Here is a 21,170-nt window from a genome sequence, read left to right as displayed (position 1 = left end):
GTCGAGCACCTCGACTTTCATGCATTCAAGGTTCAAGCCTATATTCCGATCCTGTGTCAACACCGGTTTGGCCTTTGGGGCTCGACACTGGGTCGCCACCCTCCAGCTCCAGTGCGAACGCCTCGTCTTCTTCATGGCTACCAACGTCCCCACCAAGGACTCTCTCGGTCCGTCCATTTACTCTCTCTCTCTCTCTCTCTCTCTCTCTTTTCTTCTTTTTCACTCCTCCTTATAACCTAACCCCATTCCTCATCTCAGGGGTTACAACACTGGCCGGGAGAAAGAGCGTGCTGAAGATGGCGCAGAGGATGACACAAAGCTTCTACCGCGCCATTGCTGCATCAAGCTACATCAATGGACCAAAATCACCACCAAAACTGGACAGGACATGAGGGTTTCTTCCAGGAAGAACCTCCATGATCCTGGCGAGCCCACCGGAGTCATCGTCTGCGCTTCTTCCTCCCTCTGGTTACCTGTTTCTCCCACTCTTCTCTTCGATTTCTTTAGAGATGAAGCTCGTCGCCATGAGGTACCTTCTCAAACCCACTCTTGCACACAACCAACAAAACCGGGTTTCCACTCATACATCTAAACTTTATATATATATATATCATCAGTGGGATACTTTGTCAAGCGGAGCTCATGTTCAGTCTATTGCAAGCTTATCCAAGGGACAAGACAGAGGCAACTCGGTGTCTATCCAGGTTTTTTTTTTTTGCTTTGTCAATTCAGTGTCCAAAAGTCTGGATTTTCTAATCCTCCCCTCCAAATTGCAGACAGTGAAATCGAGAGAAAAGAGCATATGGGTGCTGCAGGACAGCTGTACAAACTCATATGAGTCGGTGGTCGTATACGCTCCTGTAGATATAAACACGACACAGCTGGTGATTGCAGGACATGATCCAAGCAACATCCAAATCCTTCCCTCTGGATTCTCAATCATACCCGATGGAGTAGAATCAAGACCACTGGTAATCACGTCCACACGAGAGGACAGAAACACCCAAGGAGGGTCTCTGCTCACACTCGCCCTCCAAACGCTCATCAACCCTTCTCCAGCAGCAAAGCTGAATATGGAGTCCGTGGAATCCGTCACAAACCTCGTCTCTGTCACCCTGCACAACATTAAGAGAAGCCTGCAAATCGAAGACTGTTGATGGCAGAGGTGTCACTCACTCTTGTGATGATGATGATGATGATGATGATGTTACCTTACCTATATATAAGTATATCATAATGTATAGCAGTGCATTAAGTTTTGTACAAAAACAAGCCACTCAATCTCTTCTGCAATCATTCATAAGAACCGAAGACACAGTAACTTAACCAAAACAATTATTCGGATCAGATGAACACCAATACACAACCCCTGATTTAGATACATTACTTTGATCAGAATACAAGACCTTACCAGTTACCAGCAGGAACATCACCACGGCACTAAATTCCACAAACACACCAAGCAATTCGTATACGAAAGCAATAAAAGCAGAAAACACATTCCATAAACAGATAGAATTACAATCCTCTGCAATACACAACAAACATCCGAAATGGAGAACAAGAAAAGAAAATACACTGAGTGAGTCGCAATCTCCTCTACACCACCGGCTGCTGAGATTCTAAGGGAATGCCAAGGTCGTTCCCAGATTCTCCTCCGACTTCCGCTTTCCTGCCGCTCCTTGTGACGACGGGAAGCGCCACGAATGATTTAGTCTTACTGATGGGTCTGCTCTTCTCTAGCCTCACAACGTCTCCCACCTTGAACTGATTATCCGGGTCATGCGCTTGGTACTTCTTCTTCTTCCTCACGCGCCTCTTGTACTTGGGATGCGGAGCCAGCCTCACCACCTCCACCGCCACGGTCTTGTCGTTGGTTGCGCACACCACGCGCCCCTGCATCGTTTTCATGGCTCTGATGACCGGAACCAAAGCGGGCCTTGGAGGGTTCGCGAAGAAATTGGGCTTAGAGAGAGAAGAGAGTGGAGTGGAGCCATGGGCGAACGGAGACGAAAGCTTCAGAGCTTGCAGAGATGAGGTTAGGGACGCCATCGTTATCCCCCTCGAGAAGATAAGGCCCCGACCCGAATATGTATGTATATTTCATATACTGTACATTGTACATGGAGAGGTGAGCTCTGCTTATCCTTGGTAAATGGGCTTTTAAAATAAATTGGGCCGAATCTTTTACAAAAGAATTGAAAGCGAATTACAAAGCTCTTTTTTCATATTTGAATTCCTCCTAATAATCAATCAATCAATCAATCAATCAATCAATCAATCAATCAATCAATCAATCAATCAATCTCTCTCGTCTCTCTCGCCCCCTAATCCGAATCAATGCCGCGCCGTTGGACTCCTGACGCCGCCTAAGGTTTCAAGGTATGACGTCTTCTTGGTCGTGACGACGCTTAGCTTCTCCTTCACCAACAGATCGTCTGACGTATCCTTCTTCGACTGATCCAAGTCCCATCCCATGAAATCCGACAGCGTCATGCTCCCAACCAGCGTCTCGTCCTCTGTTTCCCTCGGCGTGCTCCTCTTGTTCCCCGCTCGATCTGCCTCTAGAACGTCATCGATTCTCGACATTACTGTGTACGCCAAGCTCTCCAGTATTCTCGAGTAGCTCTCCAGCACCGCTTGACCCACGTCCTGTGGTTTTCGAAAATTAAGTAAGGTCATGGAGAACCATAGAATTGGAAATTTATTATTACCTTGTTGAACTGGATCTTGCTGATGTCGAGTGAAGACTGTGAAATCCCAGGGTATCTTTGCTTGAGGATGAGCAAAATGGTCTCAGCTCGTTCTTCGAAGACCTCTCGCTTCTCGAGGCTGACGCCGGAAGCCCACGGGGCCGCTGATTTGCTGTCTTTGTGAACCATTTTACGTTTCCATATGACAATTGATGCCTCGATTCTGTTTTTGAGGTCGACGATCTTGTGCTCCGATGACATGTCCATGGTGCTCAGGAACTGGTCCGGGTCGAACCAGTCCACCGTTATGTTCCTGTACATCTGATCCCCGAGACTTGCCCTCCCATTCTGCATTATAAACACCTGTGAGTTGCTCCATTCTTTCAACTCCAGACTCGTATATCACCAGTTGTCTACTTACCTTGGGGAGAGAGTCGATGTAGCTCTCAGGGATCTCCATCTCGAACAAAACCTGTGCGTTTATGGCCATGGCTGCCTTTAGAACCTGGTTTACACAATCTTTCTGGTACTGCAAGAACCTTCTAGAAGCTTCTGATAGACCATCTGGCGGAACTTTGACTGTCGGAATCCACCATTTGTCGTCATTTCTCTTAGCGTTTGCGTTCTCCGAATCAGGCGAGTCTTTTGAAACATAGCTGAACTCGCTTTGGTCCTTGAATTTTTCTAGACAATCCTAGGCAGAAAAAGAAAAAAGAAAAACCAAATCAGGCATCCTTTTGTTGCCAATGAACTCTACTTGAGGAGAAAGAGGTCTTACAATGAGCATGGCGTCCAGTTTCTTTAAGGCGGGGATGTTCATGTGGAGGTCAGTACGTTGGCGTGTGGTCATTATCTGTTATTTTTTTTTAAGACCAATAAATAATATGGGATGTTACCAAATGAATCGCAGCAGTGAGACAGGTAATAACCTCCATATTGGTTCCATCTTTGTTTTTTTGTTGAGATGGAGCAAACTCAACGACGTAGTCCGTCACAGCGAGAAGCCAATCTATCTCTCTTCTCCATCTTGCTCTCCTCTCTGCAGGCATTGGCTCCAAACGCCGTTGCTCTCCGAACACAGAAGCTACCAACAACACAGTATCATATTTGGTGGTTAATGTATAACAAGATGCTACATCCAGAAAATCCTACCTGCAAGGTTTGTGATTGCGTTTGAGAGGGCGAGAGCAGAGGAGACTCCTTTGCCTCCACCGGAATTGTCCTCTCCCAGCAACAGCTTGGAGAAGCGCTCTTTCATCTGCTCCATGTCTGACGTCATCGCAAGCCAGCTAGATAAGAAAGCAGGAGAAAATGATGTCCAATGTCGAAAGGAAAGAGAAGAGAAACATGCCTGCCAGAAGCTGTTTCTCTCTAGCCTGTGCGGCGGCGAGCGCTGCTTCATCCGCAGCTGATCTTGAAAGCGGCGGGGCCTTGTTAGGATGGATTATGGTCAACGGTTCAGCCTCCTGAGATCCGGTGGCAGCCTCATCCAAACCGGATTCGACGCTGATACTCTTGGCCTGTTTCCCTGCATTGTTGTCGTTGTTCCTCCATTTGAAATTGAAGAGCCTGCTCCTATAGCTTTCCTGCTCTTGCTCTGATGCACGAACCATTCCTGATCGCACGAGATAATTAGGGAGGAGAGGAACAGAAAAGAGAGGATTGAAAGGCCAGAGAGAGCCTCTCTTGAGACCTGCGACACGAAAAAGAAAGAGAAAATACAAAAAATGGAGGGGAGGAGGAGGATTTACCAAGAAGCTAATTGAGCGGCAAAACAATAAAGGGGATTATAATTGTTACACAGATTTTGGCAGAGAAAATTGTGGGGAAGGCAATGGATTTGAAGGAGACAACGTGGGGCGCATGTTTTAGACCAGACCACACCTGTTAATTATTTATAACTAATGATTAATTAGGATTTGATAATTAGAGATAGATAACAGTTAGAATAACTTGTTGCTGAAAATCATGTAATTAGGATTGTGTGATTTACTTTACTTTACCTATCCATTTCACTAGATGCTCTAAACATGCAATGTCAACTGGGAATCTGCTACGGTTCCATTTACATACATTGTGTTCTTTTTTAAGTTCATGAATTCAAAATTTGTATGAGTTTCAAACGTGCATTGTTGTCTATAAATTAAAAAAAAAACAACAATGGTTTTTGGCCGACACAGCAGTCGCTAATTACGTACGTATATACATGTGATTAGATGAAGAAGAAACTGGGAAAAGGTCATAAAATGGGCCATTTCGAGTATTGGCCCATATGATATCGGCCCATGTTTATCTCTCCTCTGCTAATAGTTAATACCCACCACTCACTCACTTCTGTCTCTGCGCTTGGAGAAACTAGAGAGAAAGAGAGAGAGATGGAATCAATCGGAGTCCTGATGATGTGCCCCATGTCCACCTACCTGGAGGACGAGCTTCAGAAGCGCTTCAACCTTGTTCGTTTCTGGACTTGTCCGGAGAAATCAGTCCTTCTGGAAACTCATCGGAACTCCATCCGCGCCGTCGTTGGGAATGCTTCTGCCGGCGCTGATGCTCAACTCATCAATGATCTTCCCAAGCTTGAGATTGTCTCCAGCTTCAGCGTCGGCCTGGACAAGATCGATTTGGGGAAATGCAAGGAAAAAGGGATCCGCGTCACCAACACTCCCGACGTTCTCACCGAAGACGTCGCAGATCTCGCGATTGGGCTTATCCTGGCTCTCCTCCGACGCTTGTGTGAGTGTGATCGCTATGTGAGGAGGGGCAAATGGAAGACCGGTGATTTCCAGCTCACTACTAAGGTCTTTTCCTCTGTTGAAAGTCCTTGCTTGCAAATCGTATGCCTTGTGATTGGAAATAGTCAGTAATCGTTTTTTTTATGGAAAAAGTGATGATCGTGAGGTCTAATTAGACTTACTTTTTCTAATGCACTTTCTGTGTTAAAGCTGGGGCTAGTCTCAGAATTCCCTCTGCGTAACTTTCATCTTCTTTTTATTTCTGCACGCCGAGAACTGAAGATTTTTCTTCTTCTGCTGATTGATTGATTCAGTTTAGTGGAAAGTCCGTGGGCATCATTGGTCTAGGTAGGATTGGGACTGCCATCGCAAAGAGGGCTGAAGCCTTTAGCTGCCCTATCAATTACTACTCAAGAACAGTGAAGCCTGATGTAGGCTACAAGTATTATCCAACGGTGGTTGAGCTTGCTGAAAACTCAGACATCCTCGTGGTGGCATGCCCATTGACGGACGAGACCAGACACATTGTGAATCGGCAGGTGATGGATGCATTGGGAGCAAAGGGTGTGCTGATAAACATAGGGCGTGGACCACATGTTGATGAGCAAGAGCTTGTGAAAGCTCTAACACAAGGCCGCCTAGGTGGGGCTGCGCTGGACGTGTTTGAGCAGGAGCCACACGTGCCCGAGGAGCTCTTTGCCCTTGATAATGTGGTTCTGCTCCCTCACGTTGGGAGTGGCACTGTGGAGACACGGAATGCCATGGCCGATCTTGTGGTGGGTAACTTGGAAGCCCACTTTTCTGGTAGATCACTTCTGACTCCGGTGGTCTGAGTGATTTTCAAGGCCTTTTATGTTTGGATAAATAAAATAGGCAACTAATGGATTTAAACACTAGAGGGGATGCTCTCTGTTTCATGTCTCTATTTCTTATGTTTCTTTTCCCAAAGTATTGGAGTAGAATACAAGTGTGACACTTGGGGACAAAAATATGATAGCGATCTAATCCCAGAAATATACTACTTATAGACGACATTAATGTTGGTTTTCAAGTGAAGCTAAAAAAAATGTTTTGTAGAGAGAATCATCTGAACCTAAAAAAAAAATATAGATTATGTCCTATGTGGTGCATCCAGCAAAGAGCAAACCTTAGCAGATTTTATGTCCTATGTCCTATGTAATTAGGGCTCCTTTCCAGCCTTCTTGGCTTTGGTTTTCTCCTTCTTGTCATCTTCTTCTTTCCTGATGCACGTAAACAAAGCATATTGGAGTTAGGTTGGAAAACGACCAATGAGTACTGCATTTGACTAAATAATGAATTGAATCCCAAGCATATTCTCTGCAATGAAAAAGATAAAGTTTGGTTTGATGTCATTACCCTCCTCCTTCCCGCTCAGCTGATGATAGTCTTTTCCACACCTCCCTCTCCATCTCACCTGAAGGCATTAGTATATCATTTTTCCAACGTTTATACGTTTAACTCCATTTTTTGCACTCTAGTATAACAGGGAATTGCCAACTTACCATTCACTGCTTCCAGGGCAACTGAGAATTTATTCTTCACAACTAAACCTCCAACAAACTGTGCCGCCGCACGAGCTTTCATAGCTGTTTCTGAATCTATGAAACATACGTAACCCGAATCCAATCCACCAGAGCATTCTATGTGCTGCACAAAGCACAGAAATAGAATGATTGCTGCTCAACAATCACTTTTTAGGGGATGTCCTGGAAAAAGTTTGCAAGTGTTACCTTAACGCTGCCAAATCTTTGAAAAACATCCTTGAGAACCTCAGGGCCAACAGAATCGCTGTTAACCGACGGGGGAACGACAAGTTGATCAGCCTTGTCTACCTTCTCTCCGCTCTCTGTGCACAAGCTAGCACATGAATTATCCGCCACCAAATCTCTGCTTTCCTTCTTTTTATCCTTTCCTTGCAGTTTCTCAGCATTGCCTGCCATATCTTCCTTCCCTCTGATTTCATTTTCCAGACTCTTGGGTTTCTCTGCAACCCAGAAAAGTTGCAGCTCAAAATGTTTAGAGATCAAGTCTTGAGAAACGAGAAAGTACCTTTATTTATTACTCCGTTGGCTATTCTTTTCAGTGTAAATTGGACAACGTGACCTCTGCGGAATCTGTAGCAATATATACATATATGAGCCAACCTGCTTTTTTGAATAAAAAAACGTTTTGATAGACAGAAACAAACAACAGACTGACTCGTTGTGGGAGGAATCAGTAAGACTTGACCCTGATTTTCCGAGTGTCTTGATCGCAGTCTCTCTTCGACGGTCAAAATCAATCCTGCATACCAACCGGAAACAGCCAGGTCATGTCAATCTGCTAGTCATGTTTCATGTTTGGAACAAACCATTTGCTTCCTTACTTACTTTGGTATTAATACTAAATCAGCGCCGGCATAGACCAAGGTCTGCCTCAAAATAGCTTCAGCGTCTTGTTCAGACGAGAATTCAATCAAAGCAGTGCCAGAAAAGTGTCGCTTATCTCCGATGTGGTGAGGTAGCCTCACACTGTTCACCTGAACAACACAAATTCAAACGAGAGCATTCATAAAGCTATTTTCGACGACATCATAAGAGGCATATGAGGAAGAACCTTGGCATATTGGGAGAAGAAAGATGCCACATCCTCCATCTTTATGCTGTACTCAAAAGGAGATGCCGCAACGGTTCTTCTGTGGACTTGTTCAAGCACCTCCTCCGGCTTGGAGAGTTTTGTTCCTCTCCCGATCCTTAGACCTTGGTTTTTTTTTATTTTTTGATTAACAAGGAAATTGTCATCATAATTCATAAGGCTGGTAAACCAAAGAGAGAAAAAAAAGAGTACCATTGGCGGAGACTTTAAGAAAATCAGAAGTCCGCAAGAGATTAGCTACTCCCTCAACTATTCTCTTAGGGATGTCTTCGCGTCTGATGTTACCGAGCCCAAGGAGATTCCTCATACGAGAGAAGGAACAAACCAGAGGCAGACTAACCACTAAATTTTTCGATATCAATGACGACGATCAAGGAAAAACAAAAATTATATATAGTTTTGTGTGTGCATTATATTATAATAATATGGGATACGGCCATCTTTGCTCTTGGTGACTTCCTTTCTGAGGAAATCGTCTCTGGGTAGATTACTGTCACTGAAGTAAAACTCCACCTTTTTAACCAGACAGAAAAACCTTGTTGAGGAACAAAATAGTGGGTAATTAGAGATGAACAAAACATAAAATCCAGAAAATACCTGGGTAATCAACTTGTTGGCGGTTTCGTCGTTGAAGGAGGCCATTGAAGAGGGAATTTGGAAGAGGAAGGGGACAGAAAGTTGAGAAAGGGGGAAGAGCTATTCAAGGCGACTACGATAGGCCCATCCAAATAATGACGGGTTGGATTTTATATTTCGTATATAGAGGTCCAACTACAATAGGCCCATCCTAATAATGGGCTTAAACTCTTGTGGGCTAAATATTGCCGCCATCAAATTATTATTAGCCCCGCGTCCAAACAGGCTCTATCTTTCTTAGAAATCGGCGGCAAATTGGAAGAAGGGAGCCCGCCTTGTCCTTTGTGACTGTGAAGAGAACACTATCGATCGAGAGGGAGAGAGATGACGGAAAAACAAGAATTCTCGGCGTTTCCGTACAAGCCGTACTCGATCCAAGTCGATTTCATGAATGCGCTCTATCAGTTTCTGGACAAGGGTGGCGTTTCCATGCTCGAAAGCCCCACTGGTACGGTACGCTTCGCTTCTTCCTGTCTAGCTCCAGAGGAATGTTTTTAACCTGGACGTTCTCGACATTGGATCAGTTTTCTACATTCAATCGATCAATCTAGTAGTATAAGTATACCCCTCTCTTATGGTTTTGATGTGTCAGGCACTGGAAAATCTCTAAGCATCATCTGCAGTGCCCTACAGTGGCTAATTGACCGCAAGGAGAAAGGAAAATCAGGATCCGACAAGGCTGTTGAGGAATTCTCCTACGACGAGCCCGATTGGATGAGAAATTTTGCTGTCAATGAAAATCATTCTGACAAGACCATCAAAAACAGCAGCACATCCCCATTTCGGCTCAGGAAACATGCCAAGGAAGTTTTCTCGCAAGTGCAAGTCTCTGTGAAGAAACACGAGGAGGATGACTTAAGCGATCAAGAATTCTTGTTGGAAGAATACGAAAGCCAAGATGAATCATCTTCAAAGAGAAAACCCGCTGGAGTTTTTGACAGCTCATCCGAGGATGATGACGAAGATGAAACGGAAAACGAAGAAGGAGGACTCAAGGTTTTCTTTTGCAGCCGAACACATTCACAGCTTTCTCAATTTGTCAAGGAGCTGAGGAAGACTGTCTTTGCCAAAAATCTCAGAGTTGTATGTCTAGGCTCGCGAAATAACATGTGCATAAACGAAGGTACTATTTCTCCTTCTTGTTCTTTCAACGTTTGCCTGTTACTTACAGTTTCAGAGGTCATGTACAGATGTTCTTAAGCTTGGGAATGTGGTCCGGATCAACGAGAGGTGCTTGGATTTGCAAAAGAAGAAGAAATCTCAAGTCTCCAAAAAGAAGGTACACATTATCAACTTGGTTAATGGATTTATCTATAAAAGCGGCTGAGTTCTGAATGGAGGCTTCTTACATAAACGAATATTTGCTTGTTGTTATCGTTATGCACGGTCATTTTTTTTTTCAGTCGGCTGTTTGCTAACTTATGGAAGCTTGACCATTTCAGAATTTAGGTACAACTGTAAGGGTAGGACGAACCAAAGCATCTTGCAGATGCCCAATGCTTAGAAAAAATACACTACAGAGAGAATTCAAGGCTGAGGTTTTTCAACAAGAAGCCATGGACATTGAGGATCTTGTTCAACTTGGACGGGAGATGAAAACTTGTCCATACTATGGTTCAAGAAGAATGGCCCCGGCAGCTGATCTTGTTATCCTTCCGTATCAGTCTCTTCTATCAAAGTCGTCACGGGAATCTCTTGGCCTAAACTTGAAAAACAATGTTGTCATCATAGACGAGGCTCACAATTTGGCTGACACTCTTCTCAGCATGCACGATGCAAAAATAACAGTGTCACAGGTAAGCTGTCAGCTTCGTCTGCGTTTAAAGTTCCTGTGTGGTTTGGATGGACTTTTGCATTGCTAGTGAGTCCTCTGTGTCAGCCATACTCAACTTTCTGTCTAAATAGGTTTCTGTCGTAGCTGCTTTGCTGATACTTCAGTACACAGAATTTAGATAACAACTGACACACAGGGTGGAGTCACGGTTTTTAATCGATTTGTATTGCAGTTGGAGGATGTACATTGCAGCATAGAACATTATCTGGGAAGATTCCAGAATCTATTGGGAGCTGGAAACCGTAGATATATCCAAACTCTGTTGATTCTCATCCGAGCTCTCCTCAAACCTATTGCCAGTGACAGGATCCTGAACACCGTAAATAATGGGCTTGATACAGGAAATCACTCTAAAAGCAAGCCTTCTGGTGGTTGCTCGATGGCAATATATGACTTTTTATTCTCTCTAAATATAGACAATATCAATTTGGTCAAGTTACTCGCCTATATAAAGGAAAGCAATATCATTCATAAGGTGAAGCGGTTCATAGTATATAGCCCTTCGCTTGCTTGAGTCTTTTCTCCTGTACATTTCCTTTTTCTCACCTTCAATATTCAAATTTGTGTCCAGGTCAGTGGATATGGAGAGAGAGTTGCTATGTTTAAGAAAGATCCAGTGGCCCATGAAATGAGCAAGTTAACAAGTTTTAGAGCGTTGTTTGATATGTTGGTAGCACTCACTCATAACAATGGTGATGGGCGGATAATAATCTCAAAGAGGACTTCGTCTACCTCTGGCCAACAAGGAGGGTACATTAAATATGTCATGCTCACTGGAGCAAAGTTATTTTCGGAGGTTGGCCATTGCATAAATGTCTTCCTTTTTTTCCGAGTCTGTAACAGTTTCGGCAATTCAACAATGTAAAAGTTTATCCAACCAATTTGTAGGTGGTGGATGAAGCTCATGCTGTCGTATTGGCTGGTGGGACTCTTCAACCTATAGAAGAGACAAGGGAACGACTCTTTCCATGGCTACCATCAAATCAGCTGCAGTTCTTCTCATGTAGTCACATTGTTCCCCCTGAGAGTATAATGCCAATCGCAATTTCACATGGTCCGACTGGACAGTCTTTTGACTTTAGCCACAGTTCAAGAAGCTCAACTGAAATGGTGGGTGATCCAAATGGCACTCGTTTTCTAACTTTTTTTTATTCCTCTAACCTTAATTAGATTTAGAAAGAGTAGTGAGTGTAACCTTTGTATTTGACTGTGTGGGACTGGTTGGCAGATACAGGAGTTAGGACTGCTAATGAGTAACCTGGTGGCAGTGGTTCCTGAAGGAGTTATCGTCTTTTTCTCCTCTTTTGAGTATGAAACACAGGTGCACACAGCGTGGAGTAACTCGGGGATACTCAGAAGAATAATGAAGAAGAAGCGTGTGTTCAGAGAACCCAGAAGAAACACTGAAGTAGAAGCTGTTCTCAGAGACTATAAAGAAACAATAGAAAGCGAAAGAGGGGCAATAATGCTAGCTGTGGTTGGTGGGAAGGTGTCAGAAGGAATCAACTTCAGCGACAGCATGTGTCGGTGTGTTGTGATGGTTGGTCTGCCGTATCCCAGCCCGTCTGAGATTGAATTGTTGGAGAGAATAAAGCATATAGAAGGTCTTGGAGATTCAGGATCCGCAAAACCTTGTCTGGGTTTGGTTGACGATTCTTACTACAGTGGAGATGTGCAAGAAGGGTTTGGCGTATTAAAGAGCTGCAAACGGAGAGGGAAAGAATACTATGAAAATCTGTGTATGAAAGCAGTTAACCAATCAATCGGTGAGTTTTTGTTTGGGTTTCTTAATTTCGCTGTTAGTGTTTTTAGCATATCTGTGAGTTTTGGACTGAGACCAAAAAATTGTTCTTCCCTGCTTTTGATTTTCAGGTAGAGCAATCAGGCACGTAAAGGACTATGCAGCCATTCTACTGGTAGATGCTCGATACTCCAATGATCCTGCTTCAAAAAGAACATCTCACCCATCCAGCAAGCTCCCAAAGTGGATCAAAGATCGTCTTATTTATTCCACCAAAGGCTATGGAGACGTTCACAGAATGTTGCACCAATTCTTCAAACATAAAAATGTTAACTAAAAAGCCAATCAGCATTAGAGAAAAGAGTGAAGCATCATCTATGTTGGAATAGATCCTTGGCACTCTTTTTTTTTGGGTATCAAAACAAAGTGGAAAGAGAAAAAGGCATATAGCAAAAGAATTTCATTTAATCTGTTTTTCTGGGTTTTCAAACGTCCCAACTGTTTTATCACAGACGGGGGTGGTTTCTGCGACTCAGATTTGTTTGACCATGCAATCCAAATCCAACTAAACTTTTTTTTGTATGTGCTAACAATTATATTTATGAATCTTGAGGCAGCAACTTATATGTTTCTTGAGGCAGCGCAACAGCAGCAGCATCATCACTCTCCTGGCAATTGAGTGAATAAACACCTCAAGGCAACCTCGTAAGCAGCAAAAATAGCACCGTTGACCACAAAGGCCCTGGCAACTGCAGTGCCGAGGCCACGCCAGAGAACCCCATAGCCTTCCTGAGTGATGCTCTTGCGAAAACAATCAGAAATGCCGTCGTAAGCCCCATGGCCACCTTGTTGCAGCCTGGTCTTGACAACATCGAGAGGATAGCAAGCGACCCAGCTGGCGACACCAGCAAGGCCCCCAGCGACGAGCATGGTCCTGAGGGTCTCATCTCCAGTCTTTCTGCAGCCGGGGTGGAGCCTTTCTCGTACGTACTCATAGGTCCAGAAGTAGAGGCCGTGAGCTGGAGCATCTCTGAGCACCGTAATGGTGAGGCCTTTGTATATCCCCTTTAGACCTTGTCTCCTGAGGATGCTCTTAGCCAAGCTGATTGGACCACTCTTGCATTGCTGCAGCTGAAGACGAATCTTGATGAGCTCCACGGGGCTAAGCAACAGGCTCTGCACAGCCCCAGTGCCAACCCCTCCAAGAGCAACGCCTCTGTAGGAAGGAGGCCCTTCCGGAGGAACAGAGGAATCAAAGGAGCGAGAGAGTATGGCATATATCTGGAATACCATAGCATTCTGCACACACACAAAGACAAAAAAAGAAAAGAATGAGAGATTTGATCATCTGCTTAACCAACCAACCAACCAACCAAACAAAAGAGGTGATCAAGAAGGGAACCTGAAAAGTGACGGAGGCCAAGGGCGCAGCCATGCCCCTGTAGAGCGACGTTGGGCCCTCAACGGCGAGCATCCGCCGGAGAATGGTCAAGGCAGATCCCGATTTCGAGCTCTGTTGCTGCCGAATTCTCAGCGTGTCCAGTGGATACCCGGAGATTATCCCTGCCACGCCTCCGAATCCACCGGCCACGAACTCCCTTCCCCAGCTGCTCGCCATGAACTCCGGCCAGAAATCCATCTTTCCCTGAAAACGGATTGATAATTAAGAAAACGTGAATAAAAAAGGAAAAAAATCTGTGACTGTGTTTGGGAAACAAATTAAGGATGATTGAGCCACACCGTCCTTTTCATACCATCTCGCCCAACCCACTCCCGCCACCTACATAATAAAACTCGTTTCCTCTCTCTTTGTTTTTCATTTAATTATTTATAAAGATCACGTTCAATTAAATAAAAAAAAACAATAGTGGAATATACTTGTTTTGACCTGTTGAGTGATAAGCTAAACAATGATGGTTCCTATTAAATTAGTGAAATTGAATCCATCCAAATTCACATTCCAAATGTCTAGTGAATTTCAAACTATTGTATAACCTGCCTTTTCATGGCTCTCGGTTCTTTTATGATTTGTCCACTGCGGAAGAATTAAATAAACGATTAATGGATAATCCAATGGATTCTGTATAGGAACGAAGTGCACGCAATCTGTATATGAGGAACAAAGTGCACATCATCACAAATATAAAGGCAAAGATGTCACAAGAAGAAGAAACGTGGAGTAGACAAACATCTCTATCTTTTATGTGTTTATATGTATGTATATAGGGACAAGAAAGCGAAAGTTGAATAGAAAGAGAGAGAGAGACGTCAGGTTACTTCTCTCCCAGATGACAAACTTATGTTTTTTTAATCTAAAAAAAAAAGATACAAAGAACATTCATAACACAGCCAAAACTCAGGGGGGGATTCTCACTTCTTGCTTCTTTTCTTTAGCCCACTCCCTCCAAAGATTCATTCTGTGATGCCTTTGCTCTTAGTTTCTCTTTAAGGGTCTGTTTTTTTCCCATTCAACTCAATCACTCACCCTCACATACAGATCCTTCTGATGCTAAGCATTTTATACATAATCACATATGATGCTTACATACTAATACTTTCCTTCCATCTCATACGCAACTCTTTAAGTTGAAGACGAGTAGAAACAAGCTTAAAAACAAAAAACACAGACGTATAATTGTGGGAACTCACCTTCCCCCCATCTTTCTTCTTCTGAAATCTGAATGTTAGCCAGACCAGCATATTATTATTATGATTAATTTTATGTTTGCTAAATAAGACCAGCATATTAGATACTATTACTATATCTCTCGACTGTTGAATCGGTTGTTGTTATTATATCTTTTCTATCCAATTTATATTAGCATAATGTGAAGTGAGGTCAGGTGAGAAGTTTATGCAGAGCTGCTTCTTATAATAAGTACAGCAGTATATCGCCGCGATCAAATGGGCTTGGCTATATTATGGGGCCCAATCCATATAATTTCCAATTGGGTTGGCTATATCCAAAAAGAGATGACATGTTTTGTTTCTTTTGGGTCAAGAAAGGGAGATGACATGTGTTTTTCTACATCGTTTGAATCAAATCAATGGTTGGTTATATGATCAGATACCATCAGCATTGATTCAGTGATGATGAGGGCTGATGATTCCTCACTTGAGAGAGAGAGAGAGACACACACACACAGGCAGTGTAAAATAATTAACGATGAGATTCCGAAACTAACCCTGGTCAACTCCCTCTCTCCACCCTGTTTTTGGAGATTTGCAGCTCTCACAAAGCGCGCGCTAATTTGCCCTTTTACAAGATCCCGATCGATAAAGGCGGGGACACAGGTTGCTTTGGTTTTCTTGCGAAACACAGTCCGTTTCTTGAGATCTCATGTAGACCCAGCCAAGGTCGTTTCTTTTTCATTCCTATCTTTTTCCTCTTTCTCTCTCTCTCTCTCTCTCTCTCTCTCTCTCTCTCTCTCTCTCTCTCTCTCTTATATAAGTAAAGCCTCTCTTCCCTAAAAACGCCATATTTCACAAAAGGAGGACGGCATTTCTTCTCTCTCTCTCTCTTTCTCTTGCAAGAAAGATCCCTCTTTCTATTGCAAGAAAGAGAGAGATAACGAAAACAAAACAGGAAAAACAAAGAAGAAGAATCCAATCTCTGTTAATTTCAAAAGGCAAAATGTTTGATGGGCTGTTTAAACCCAAATTTTATACGAAATGGTAAAAGTCTTCTTTTTTTCTTTTCTTGGTTTTGTCCATCTTGTTGTTTTGTATTGTTGATCGCGCGCATTCATCATTTAAAATTTCCTCAGCAAGTCGTTGGTCAAGATAACGAAAACAAGAGTAGAGACGGTAAAGAGGAAGAAAAACTCTGTTTGCAAATATCTGAAGAACGACATTGTCGATCTTCTCAGGAACAGCCTCGATTACAATGCATATGGCAGGGTAATTTTTGCTTTACCCGTTTTTATAGTTTGTTAATGTCACGGTCAATCAACATGTAATTCTGAATTCATGATTGGAGTTTTAGACCCGTAATTTAAGCCCTGTATCGACTTGTCGTTTAATGGGTCGCGGGGATCTGATTGCTTGTCCCAACGTGAAAGCAGCCAACACAAAATACATGTTTTTTTTTTTTCTTTCTTTCTTTTCTTAGAAAACAAGGGTCAACGATGATTAGGTTCTATTTTAGTATAGTAAATGGATGCAATGGAAAAAGAAAAGCTGTATATATTTAATATGTGATGCTGGCACCAGCTGGTTATAACAGACTAGAGAGAATTGTTGCTTAAGAAAAACCATCTGCTTCTCTTATCTCGTGTGCAATAAACTTTGTTTGATCTCCCATTAATTTGCGTGACAGGCAGAAGGGCTTATTGAGGAGAAAAGGAGGCTGTCCTGTTACGAGCTGTTGGAGCAATTCTGCATCTGTGTTGCATCCAATGTGTCTCTCTTACAGAAATCCAGGTAGGTGAAATTAAAGGGGGCTTAAGACGACCCCTCTTTGCCTTTGCCTTTACTTAATTAGCCCTTTCTTGTTTGGACTCTGTGCAGTAAATGCCCTGATGAGTGTCGTGAGGCCATCTCCTCCCTCGTATATGCGGCCGCTAGAGTCTCGGAAGTGCCAGAGCTTCGCGATCTCAGGTCTTTATTTGCTGATAGATACGGGAATTCACTTGAACAGTTTGTGAATCCTGAGGTAATGATTATGCTTTTGAAACATTCTCTATGTACAATCTAAATAATAACCAACCAACTGTAGTTGTAGTTGTAGTTGACCTGCTGCTGACTCTCCATGCATGGCAGTTTGTAGAGAGATTCAAAGCAGAGCCCCCGTCAACGGAAATGAAGGTAGAGCTGCTGCAGGAAATCGCCAGAGAATACTCCATCAAATGGGATGCCAAGTCTTTAGAAAAGAGGCTCTACACAACACCACCACCAACAATTCTTCATCATCATCATGTGAGGAGTCAAATTTAAATATAAAATTGAACCATCCGAGCCATACTCATATATACCTCTGTGTTTTTTGCAGACGGAAACTGAAGAGCCGCCGAAACCAAAAACAAAGGCCAATACTGGAGAAAACACAAGCAGCATTTCGTTTCATGGCAGAAAAGACTCTTTCGATGACGACGACAACAAGTCCATGAGTAGAAGAAGCGAAGACGACTCCATGAGTACAAGCGAGAGTTGCGTCTCTGGCCCGGAGGAAGATCCCGAAACCAAACCTTTCTACTACCGATTCATGCCTGCGCCTTACAACAGCAAACCCAAAATCGAGAAACAGGAAAGCAACATCACCAAATCCCAACTCATGGCGGACGACGACACTGGTGAGTTAGTCAAAACCCAGAATAGCTATAGAGACAGAGAGAACATCTAAATTTGGAAAGCAAGCACTATAGTGATACAGATCTATATAGAAAGTAATGTTGTCATCTGATCTCTCAGATTCGCCGAGTGCGGGAAGACCAAAGCCGAGATCAGTGAGACGGCGATTGGCGAACCCGCCTCCAGATGCGCCTGAATATTCGGTGAAACAAACAAGTAAGAACATGAGATCGGACTCGATGGAGAATGCAGGCGGAGAGGGGGTTAGGAGGATGAGTCGTCGAACAGCGTCGTGGCAGCCTAAGCCCTCCAACGTCCCAGATTTTGATGAGGTCGCCGCTCGCGTAGATGCTCTCACTCGGAATTGATCTTCTTCTTCTTCTTCTTCTCCTTCTTCTTCAGTTATTATTAGTGATGCGATTGTGATTAGAAGAAATTGAAACTGAAATCGAAATTGTCGTCTGTGAATGAATGAATTCCACTATTCCCTTCTTTGTAGTAAACCTATAAGCTGCCGCCATTTTAATCCTACATTTAGCGCCTTTTTTCTAACCTCTTACAGTAATTAAAACTTGTGGGAGCCCTAAAATAAAATAAAATCCGTAGAATCGACGAATTCCACTTTCTTCTTCTTCTTCTTCGTTCTTCCTCACAACCAACCATCAATGGGTAACCCTAAAAGACTGATCTCGGAGGAAATGAAGGATTCAGAGATTCATTTGATGAGCGAGATTCATCTCGGTTGCCCACCCGCCACTAACGGACCCTTTGTTTCCCGTTTCACCTTCTCCTCCCCACTCGGTCTCGGTGGTAGCTCGAATGATCATATTAGTGTAGATAAAGATGGTGATCTTCTTCTCCCTAGACGAACCAGTAAGAGTTTCCATCTCATGACCCCTGGATTTCTTTTCCTTGACTCCTTTACTGTCACCATTCAGCATTGTATCACATCAACGCTCCGTGATGTTGGTCTTCAGGTAAGCTCATCTCATCTCTTTTGGGTTTCTTTTTTTTTTTTTTTTTTTTTTTGCAATTTCATGCTTGCTTACGCCTACCGCTGCCTCTTGAGGTGTGGAAAGCACAACTGGTCTTATCAGATTTTGTGTTGCATAAGATGTGCACATCATCCCAACTCAATTCCATTGTCTGCCTGGAACTCGGCTCTGGAACAGGTTTTTTCTTTTCCTTACTCTCTTATCTGCTGTATCTCTAGGATTCCCATGAGCCATTACATCTTTGAGATTCAATTGACCAAATGCCTCTTCAGTCGATGTCTTATCTTGGTTTGTTTTCTCCTTTTCCAGGCCTGCTCGGTATATTGCTTGCACGAGTCGCCAAGGCAGTTTTCCTTACTGGTGCTGCTTCATTCTCTTCACATACAATACTTCTTTTCTCCCTCAAATTCAGTCTCATTCTTCCTTGTCTTCTACAATAGATCATGGATACGAAATTCTTGGCAACTGTCTTCGGAACGTGGAAATGAATTCATCCTTGTTTAACCCTCAAGCTGTGGTCAATGTTCGTGAGCTCAACTGGATGAGCGAATGGCCTGTTGATGGTGACTGCAGAGTTCCAGAAAAGTAATGAATCATCTTCTTGCTCTTTATTTGATTTCTATATATATATATATATATATCATGACGTGTGATCATGTTCAGGTATCGTTGGAGCTCGCAGGACTTTGAACAAGTCAAAAGTGCAAGCTTCATTTTTGCAGCAGATGTGATCTACAGCGATGATCTAACCGTAGCGTTGTTTAGCATGTTAAAGAGAGTGATGTCATTCGGTTGTGACAAGGTAATACTTGGATGGCCTTTTGCTTGTTCACTTTAAGGGCTTAAAGCAACCACCAGTTACACATTTGTGAATTGGCAGGTGCTATATTTGGGATTGGAGAAACGATACAACTTCAGCTTGGATGATCTCAACGTTGTTGCCAATGGCTACGCCTGCTTTAGAAGCTACATCAAAGAAGATGAACTTTGTAAGATTATCCCCATTGTGCTCCCAATGTTAAAAGTTAAAAAGATGTGATAAAATAAAATAAATAAGTGGTATGGAATAGGTGAGCAAGAGGAGAAGAGTTTTGTGGGCAAGCGCATCGACGTCACACAGATCCCTCAGTACACCAAGGGTTATGATAGAGGTGAAGATGTTGAGCTTTGGGAGATCAAATATGTAGCTTAACGCTACGTGTGTGGTCATAGAAATACTGATTTATAGAAAAGATAATACCGTGATTTCAAGGAAACCTGAGGAATTTGATAATGAAGCTCCTCCCACTCCCCCTAGTGAATGATCACCAAATACTCGTTACCCTTAGGGTTAAATCAAACCAGTGTCTGATAAAAACCAGTTCACAAAGTTCAACGAAACCGCATTACATTTAATAACAACTTTTTCTAGAAAAGAATAACACAAGGAACCAAAAAAAAAAAATTTGCTTCCTAAATATTGTTATCGAAACGAAGAAATTAAATATAGAGAATCTTTCGGGAAATAATAGCGGAACCAGAAAAAGAGGTTCCACTAAGGTAAAAACAAAATCGTTACAACACCATCTCTCTCTCGTGGTATATTCAGGCACTACCTTGGGTGGGATTCTCTGTCTCCATTGGTTCGCCGGAGACCGGTGGCTGTGGCTGTGGCTCACTCTTGCCATCATCCGCGGACTCACCTCCCTTGGCTTGTGGTGGCTCCGCTTTAGCCGCCGGCTTTGGTTTGGTCATTACAGGCCTGCAAAACCTGCCAAACATTCAAAGCTGGTTCATTCACTATAATATCATTCAACATTTCTCTTGGGAGTAATAAATGTAAAGCTTTGCTTACTTGTCCAATGCCTCCGCCTTGCTTGTAACGTCAGCTGACAAGAGAGCCGGTGTGGCATACTTGGGTAGCGTGTCCTGCTGCTGCTGCTTCTCCCGCAGCCATGCTTCTGCTTCCACACACTCGTTCAAAACCTTCATTATTGCACAACACATCAAAAACATTCAACCATTTTTTCTCACGAGAATCTTCACATTTGTCCTGCTTTCGAGGTGAGCCAAATTATTACCTTCTGCTTCTCTGCCAATTCAATGTGGTCAAACTTGGGATCATTAGACACAGCTGCCTCTCTGTAGCTGTTGATACAGTAACTAAGCTGATCAATTACCGACCCTCTTTCCAGCGACTCTTTGTAACGCTCTTCAACAGGGTCACCCACCTACAAAAGACCAGTCACCAAGCTCTGTTAAAACAAGCATCCAAAAAACAAACACAATAAAGTGCCATCATGTGTAGTACCTTCTTTAGCTCCTCGAGCTTTGCAACATAAACACCTTTAGTCTCTTCTTCCCCATCTTCATACAACCAATCTTCCACTTCCTGCAGACTCGCCAGGAATGCTTCCCTCTCTGAATCAGTGATATATTCCTGGTATTTGTCGCTCAGCTGGAAAAAAATATGTCAGTGCCACATACTCTGAACCTTATAAATGCATACTCCCAATGCCAAAACCACACACACGAGAAAAAAAAAACGAAATCTCACTTTGTTTCGCATATCATAAACATAGGACTCAACAGCATTCTTCCGGTCCTTTGTCTCCT

General features: G+C 43.2%; 10 protein-coding genes across 12 annotated transcripts in view; 5 read left to right on the top strand and 5 right to left on the bottom strand.

The window, feature by feature from the left end:
- LOC18009290 (homeobox-leucine zipper protein GLABRA 2) overlaps positions 1-1,317 on the top strand; it is a 4,241-nt gene extending 2,924 nt beyond the window's left edge. Inside the window, 6 exon segments of the mRNA XM_006389658.2 lie at positions 31-36; positions 38-167; positions 259-345; positions 348-529; positions 618-704; positions 777-1,317. Coding sequence (XP_006389720.2) covers positions 31-36; positions 38-167; positions 259-345; positions 348-529; positions 618-704; positions 777-1,157 — 873 coding nt within the window. The 3' untranslated portion in view covers positions 1,158-1,317.
- A 40-nt stretch (positions 1,318-1,357) lies between these two features.
- Positions 1,358-2,118, bottom strand: LOC18009399 (30S ribosomal protein S17, chloroplastic). The gene has a single exon (XM_006389656.2). It carries the CDS (start codon positions 2,050-2,052, stop codon positions 1,600-1,602), a length of 453 nt encoding a protein of 150 aa, XP_006389718.1. The 5' UTR covers positions 2,053-2,118; the 3' UTR covers positions 1,358-1,599.
- Positions 2,119-2,236: 118 nt separating this feature from the next.
- Positions 2,237-4,306, bottom strand: LOC18009377 (rop guanine nucleotide exchange factor 12). The gene is made up of 7 exons (XM_006389655.2): positions 4,045-4,306; positions 3,846-3,962; positions 3,623-3,777; positions 3,472-3,546; positions 3,115-3,387; positions 2,715-3,041; positions 2,237-2,652 (listed from the first exon to the last, which is right to left on the bottom strand). The coding sequence occupies exons 1-7, from the start codon at positions 4,304-4,306 to the stop codon at positions 2,338-2,340; spliced, it is 1,524 nt and encodes a 507-aa protein (XP_006389717.1). The 3' UTR covers positions 2,237-2,337.
- Positions 4,307-5,013: 707 nt separating this feature from the next.
- On the top strand, positions 5,014-6,482 carry LOC18009322 (glyoxylate/hydroxypyruvate reductase A HPR2). Its single transcript, XM_006389653.2, has 2 exons — positions 5,014-5,491; positions 5,740-6,482. The coding sequence occupies exons 1-2, from the start codon at positions 5,069-5,071 to the stop codon at positions 6,256-6,258; spliced, it is 942 nt and encodes a 313-aa protein (XP_006389715.1). The 5' UTR covers positions 5,014-5,068; the 3' UTR covers positions 6,259-6,482.
- Positions 6,452-8,790, bottom strand: LOC18008249 (la protein 2). Of its 2 annotated transcripts, none has more exons than XM_006389652.2 (11): positions 8,678-8,790; positions 8,515-8,593; positions 8,273-8,422; positions 8,042-8,184; positions 7,816-7,964; positions 7,646-7,729; positions 7,496-7,560; positions 7,177-7,430; positions 6,949-7,093; positions 6,803-6,860; positions 6,452-6,666 (listed from the first exon to the last, which is right to left on the bottom strand). In XM_006389652.2, exons 1-11 carry the CDS (start codon positions 8,720-8,722, stop codon positions 6,606-6,608), a joined length of 1,233 nt encoding a protein of 410 aa, XP_006389714.1. In that variant the 5' UTR covers positions 8,723-8,790; the 3' UTR covers positions 6,452-6,605. The 2 variants fall into 2 exon arrangements, with proteins under 2 accessions (XP_006389714.1, XP_024006234.1); XM_024150466.1 differs by having other exon boundaries at positions 7,676-7,729.
- A 250-nt stretch (positions 8,791-9,040) lies between these two features.
- On the top strand, positions 9,041-12,777 carry LOC18007963 (ATP-dependent DNA helicase DDX11). Its single transcript, XM_006389651.2, has 9 exons — positions 9,041-9,164; positions 9,309-9,839; positions 9,907-9,995; positions 10,159-10,512; positions 10,723-11,025; positions 11,122-11,346; positions 11,439-11,660; positions 11,779-12,316; positions 12,423-12,777. Exons 1-9 carry the CDS (start codon positions 9,041-9,043, stop codon positions 12,626-12,628), a joined length of 2,592 nt encoding a protein of 863 aa, XP_006389713.1. The 3' UTR covers positions 12,629-12,777.
- Positions 12,746-14,133, bottom strand: LOC18008731 (mitochondrial arginine transporter BAC2). 2 transcript variants are annotated; one of them, XM_006389650.2, is made up of 3 exons: positions 14,032-14,133; positions 13,694-13,936; positions 12,746-13,590 (listed from the first exon to the last, which is right to left on the bottom strand). In XM_006389650.2, exons 1-3 carry the CDS (start codon positions 14,041-14,043, stop codon positions 12,952-12,954), a joined length of 894 nt encoding a protein of 297 aa, XP_006389712.2. In that variant the 5' UTR covers positions 14,044-14,133; the 3' UTR covers positions 12,746-12,951. The 2 variants fall into 2 exon arrangements, with proteins under 2 accessions (XP_006389712.2, XP_024012708.1); XM_024156940.1 differs by having other exon boundaries at positions 14,046-14,063.
- Positions 14,134-15,791: 1,658 nt separating this feature from the next.
- Positions 15,792-17,984, top strand: LOC18008615 (IST1-like protein). The gene is made up of 7 exons (XM_006389649.2): positions 15,792-15,966; positions 16,059-16,191; positions 16,610-16,713; positions 16,801-16,945; positions 17,053-17,208; positions 17,282-17,582; positions 17,701-17,984. Exons 1-7 carry the CDS (start codon positions 15,926-15,928, stop codon positions 17,946-17,948), a joined length of 1,128 nt encoding a protein of 375 aa, XP_006389711.1. The 5' UTR covers positions 15,792-15,925; the 3' UTR covers positions 17,949-17,984.
- Positions 17,985-18,076: 92 nt separating this feature from the next.
- LOC18007959 (methyltransferase-like protein 22) lies at positions 18,077-19,886 on the top strand. The gene is made up of 7 exons (XM_006389648.2): positions 18,077-18,557; positions 18,650-18,752; positions 18,885-18,935; positions 19,016-19,160; positions 19,239-19,377; positions 19,456-19,564; positions 19,646-19,886. Exons 1-7 carry the CDS (start codon positions 18,246-18,248, stop codon positions 19,765-19,767), a joined length of 981 nt encoding a protein of 326 aa, XP_006389710.2. The 5' UTR covers positions 18,077-18,245; the 3' UTR covers positions 19,768-19,886.
- A 13-nt stretch (positions 19,887-19,899) lies between these two features.
- The window catches only part of LOC18009013 (heat shock 70 kDa protein 15), a 4,276-nt gene continuing 3,005 nt past the window's right edge, over positions 19,900-21,170 (bottom strand). Inside the window, 5 exon segments of the mRNA XM_024156653.1 lie at positions 19,900-20,325; positions 20,410-20,540; positions 20,636-20,785; positions 20,866-21,012; positions 21,112-21,170. The exon segment at positions 21,112-21,170 is cut by the window's right edge and continues 174 nt beyond it. Of these exon segments, the coding sequence (XP_024012421.1) occupies positions 20,160-20,325; positions 20,410-20,540; positions 20,636-20,785; positions 20,866-21,012; positions 21,112-21,170 (653 nt within the window). The 3' untranslated portion in view covers positions 19,900-20,159.

The sequence above is a fragment of the Eutrema salsugineum genome, unplaced genomic scaffold, assembly GCF_000478725.1.
Source record: "Eutrema salsugineum unplaced genomic scaffold, Eutsalg1_0 scaffold_9, whole genome shotgun sequence".
Taxonomy (NCBI): Eukaryota; Viridiplantae; Streptophyta; class Magnoliopsida; order Brassicales; family Brassicaceae; genus Eutrema; species Eutrema salsugineum.
The sequence above is the reverse complement of the archived record's forward strand: the minus strand, read 5'-3'. Positions and strand labels throughout refer to the sequence as shown.

What these genes read in the sequence shown, in the direction of transcription:
- LOC18009399 (XM_006389656.2), bottom strand. Translation starts at nt 2,052, where the DNA reads ATGGCGTCCCTAACCTCATCTCTGCAAGCTCTGAAGCTTTCGTCTCCG.
- LOC18009377 (XM_006389655.2), bottom strand. Translation starts at nt 4,306, where the DNA reads ATGGTTCGTGCATCAGAGCAAGAGCAGGAAAGCTATAGGAGCAGGCTC. An exon ending in AACTGGACGCCATGCTCATT is followed by an intron (nt 3,388 to 3,471) that starts GTAAGACCTCTT and finishes TTTTCTGCCTAG; the next exon opens with GATTGTCTAGAAAAATTCAA. An exon ending in GCAAGATCCAGTTCAACAAG is followed by an intron (nt 2,653 to 2,714) that starts GTAATAATAAAT and finishes CGAAAACCACAG; the next exon opens with GACGTGGGTCAAGCGGTGCT.
- LOC18009322 (XM_006389653.2), top strand. Translation starts at nt 5,069, where the DNA reads ATGGAATCAATCGGAGTCCTGATGATGTGCCCCATGTCCACCTACCTG. An exon ending in ATTTCCAGCTCACTACTAAG is followed by an intron (nt 5,492 to 5,739) that starts GTCTTTTCCTCT and finishes TGATTGATTCAG; the next exon opens with TTTAGTGGAAAGTCCGTGGG.
- LOC18008249 (XM_006389652.2), bottom strand. Translation starts at nt 8,722, where the DNA reads ATGGCCTCCTTCAACGACGAAACCGCCAACAAGTTGATTACCCAG. An exon ending in CACCAAGAGCAAAGATGGCC is followed by an intron (nt 8,423 to 8,514) that starts GTATCCCATATT and finishes CGAAAAATTTAG; the next exon opens with TGGTTAGTCTGCCTCTGGTT. An exon ending in GCTGAGCGGGAAGGAGGAGG is followed by an intron (nt 6,667 to 6,802) that starts GTAATGACATCA and finishes TACGTGCATCAG; the next exon opens with GAAAGAAGAAGATGACAAGA.
- LOC18007963 (XM_006389651.2), top strand. Translation starts at nt 9,041, where the DNA reads ATGACGGAAAAACAAGAATTCTCGGCGTTTCCGTACAAGCCGTACTCG. An exon ending in CAAAAATAACAGTGTCACAG is followed by an intron (nt 10,513 to 10,722) that starts GTAAGCTGTCAG and finishes TTTGTATTGCAG; the next exon opens with TTGGAGGATGTACATTGCAG. An exon ending in AGCAGTTAACCAATCAATCG is followed by an intron (nt 12,317 to 12,422) that starts GTGAGTTTTTGT and finishes TTTGATTTTCAG; the next exon opens with GTAGAGCAATCAGGCACGTA.
- LOC18008731 (XM_006389650.2), bottom strand. An exon ending in TGGCCTCCGTCACTTTTCAG is followed by an intron (nt 13,591 to 13,693) that starts GTTCCCTTCTTG and finishes GTGTGTGTGCAG; the next exon opens with AATGCTATGGTATTCCAGAT.
- LOC18008615 (XM_006389649.2), top strand. Translation starts at nt 15,926, where the DNA reads ATGTTTGATGGGCTGTTTAAACCCAAATTTTATACGAAATG. An exon ending in ATTACAATGCATATGGCAGG is followed by an intron (nt 16,192 to 16,609) that starts GTAATTTTTGCT and finishes TTTGCGTGACAG; the next exon opens with GCAGAAGGGCTTATTGAGGA. An exon ending in CATGGCGGACGACGACACTG is followed by an intron (nt 17,583 to 17,700) that starts GTGAGTTAGTCA and finishes CTGATCTCTCAG; the next exon opens with ATTCGCCGAGTGCGGGAAGA.
- LOC18007959 (XM_006389648.2), top strand. Translation starts at nt 18,246, where the DNA reads ATGGGTAACCCTAAAAGACTGATCTCGGAGGAAATGAAGGATTCAGAG. An exon ending in GGAACTCGGCTCTGGAACAG is followed by an intron (nt 18,753 to 18,884) that starts GTTTTTTCTTTT and finishes CTCCTTTTCCAG; the next exon opens with GCCTGCTCGGTATATTGCTT. An exon ending in CATCAAAGAAGATGAACTTT is followed by an intron (nt 19,565 to 19,645) that starts GTAAGATTATCC and finishes GGTATGGAATAG; the next exon opens with GTGAGCAAGAGGAGAAGAGT.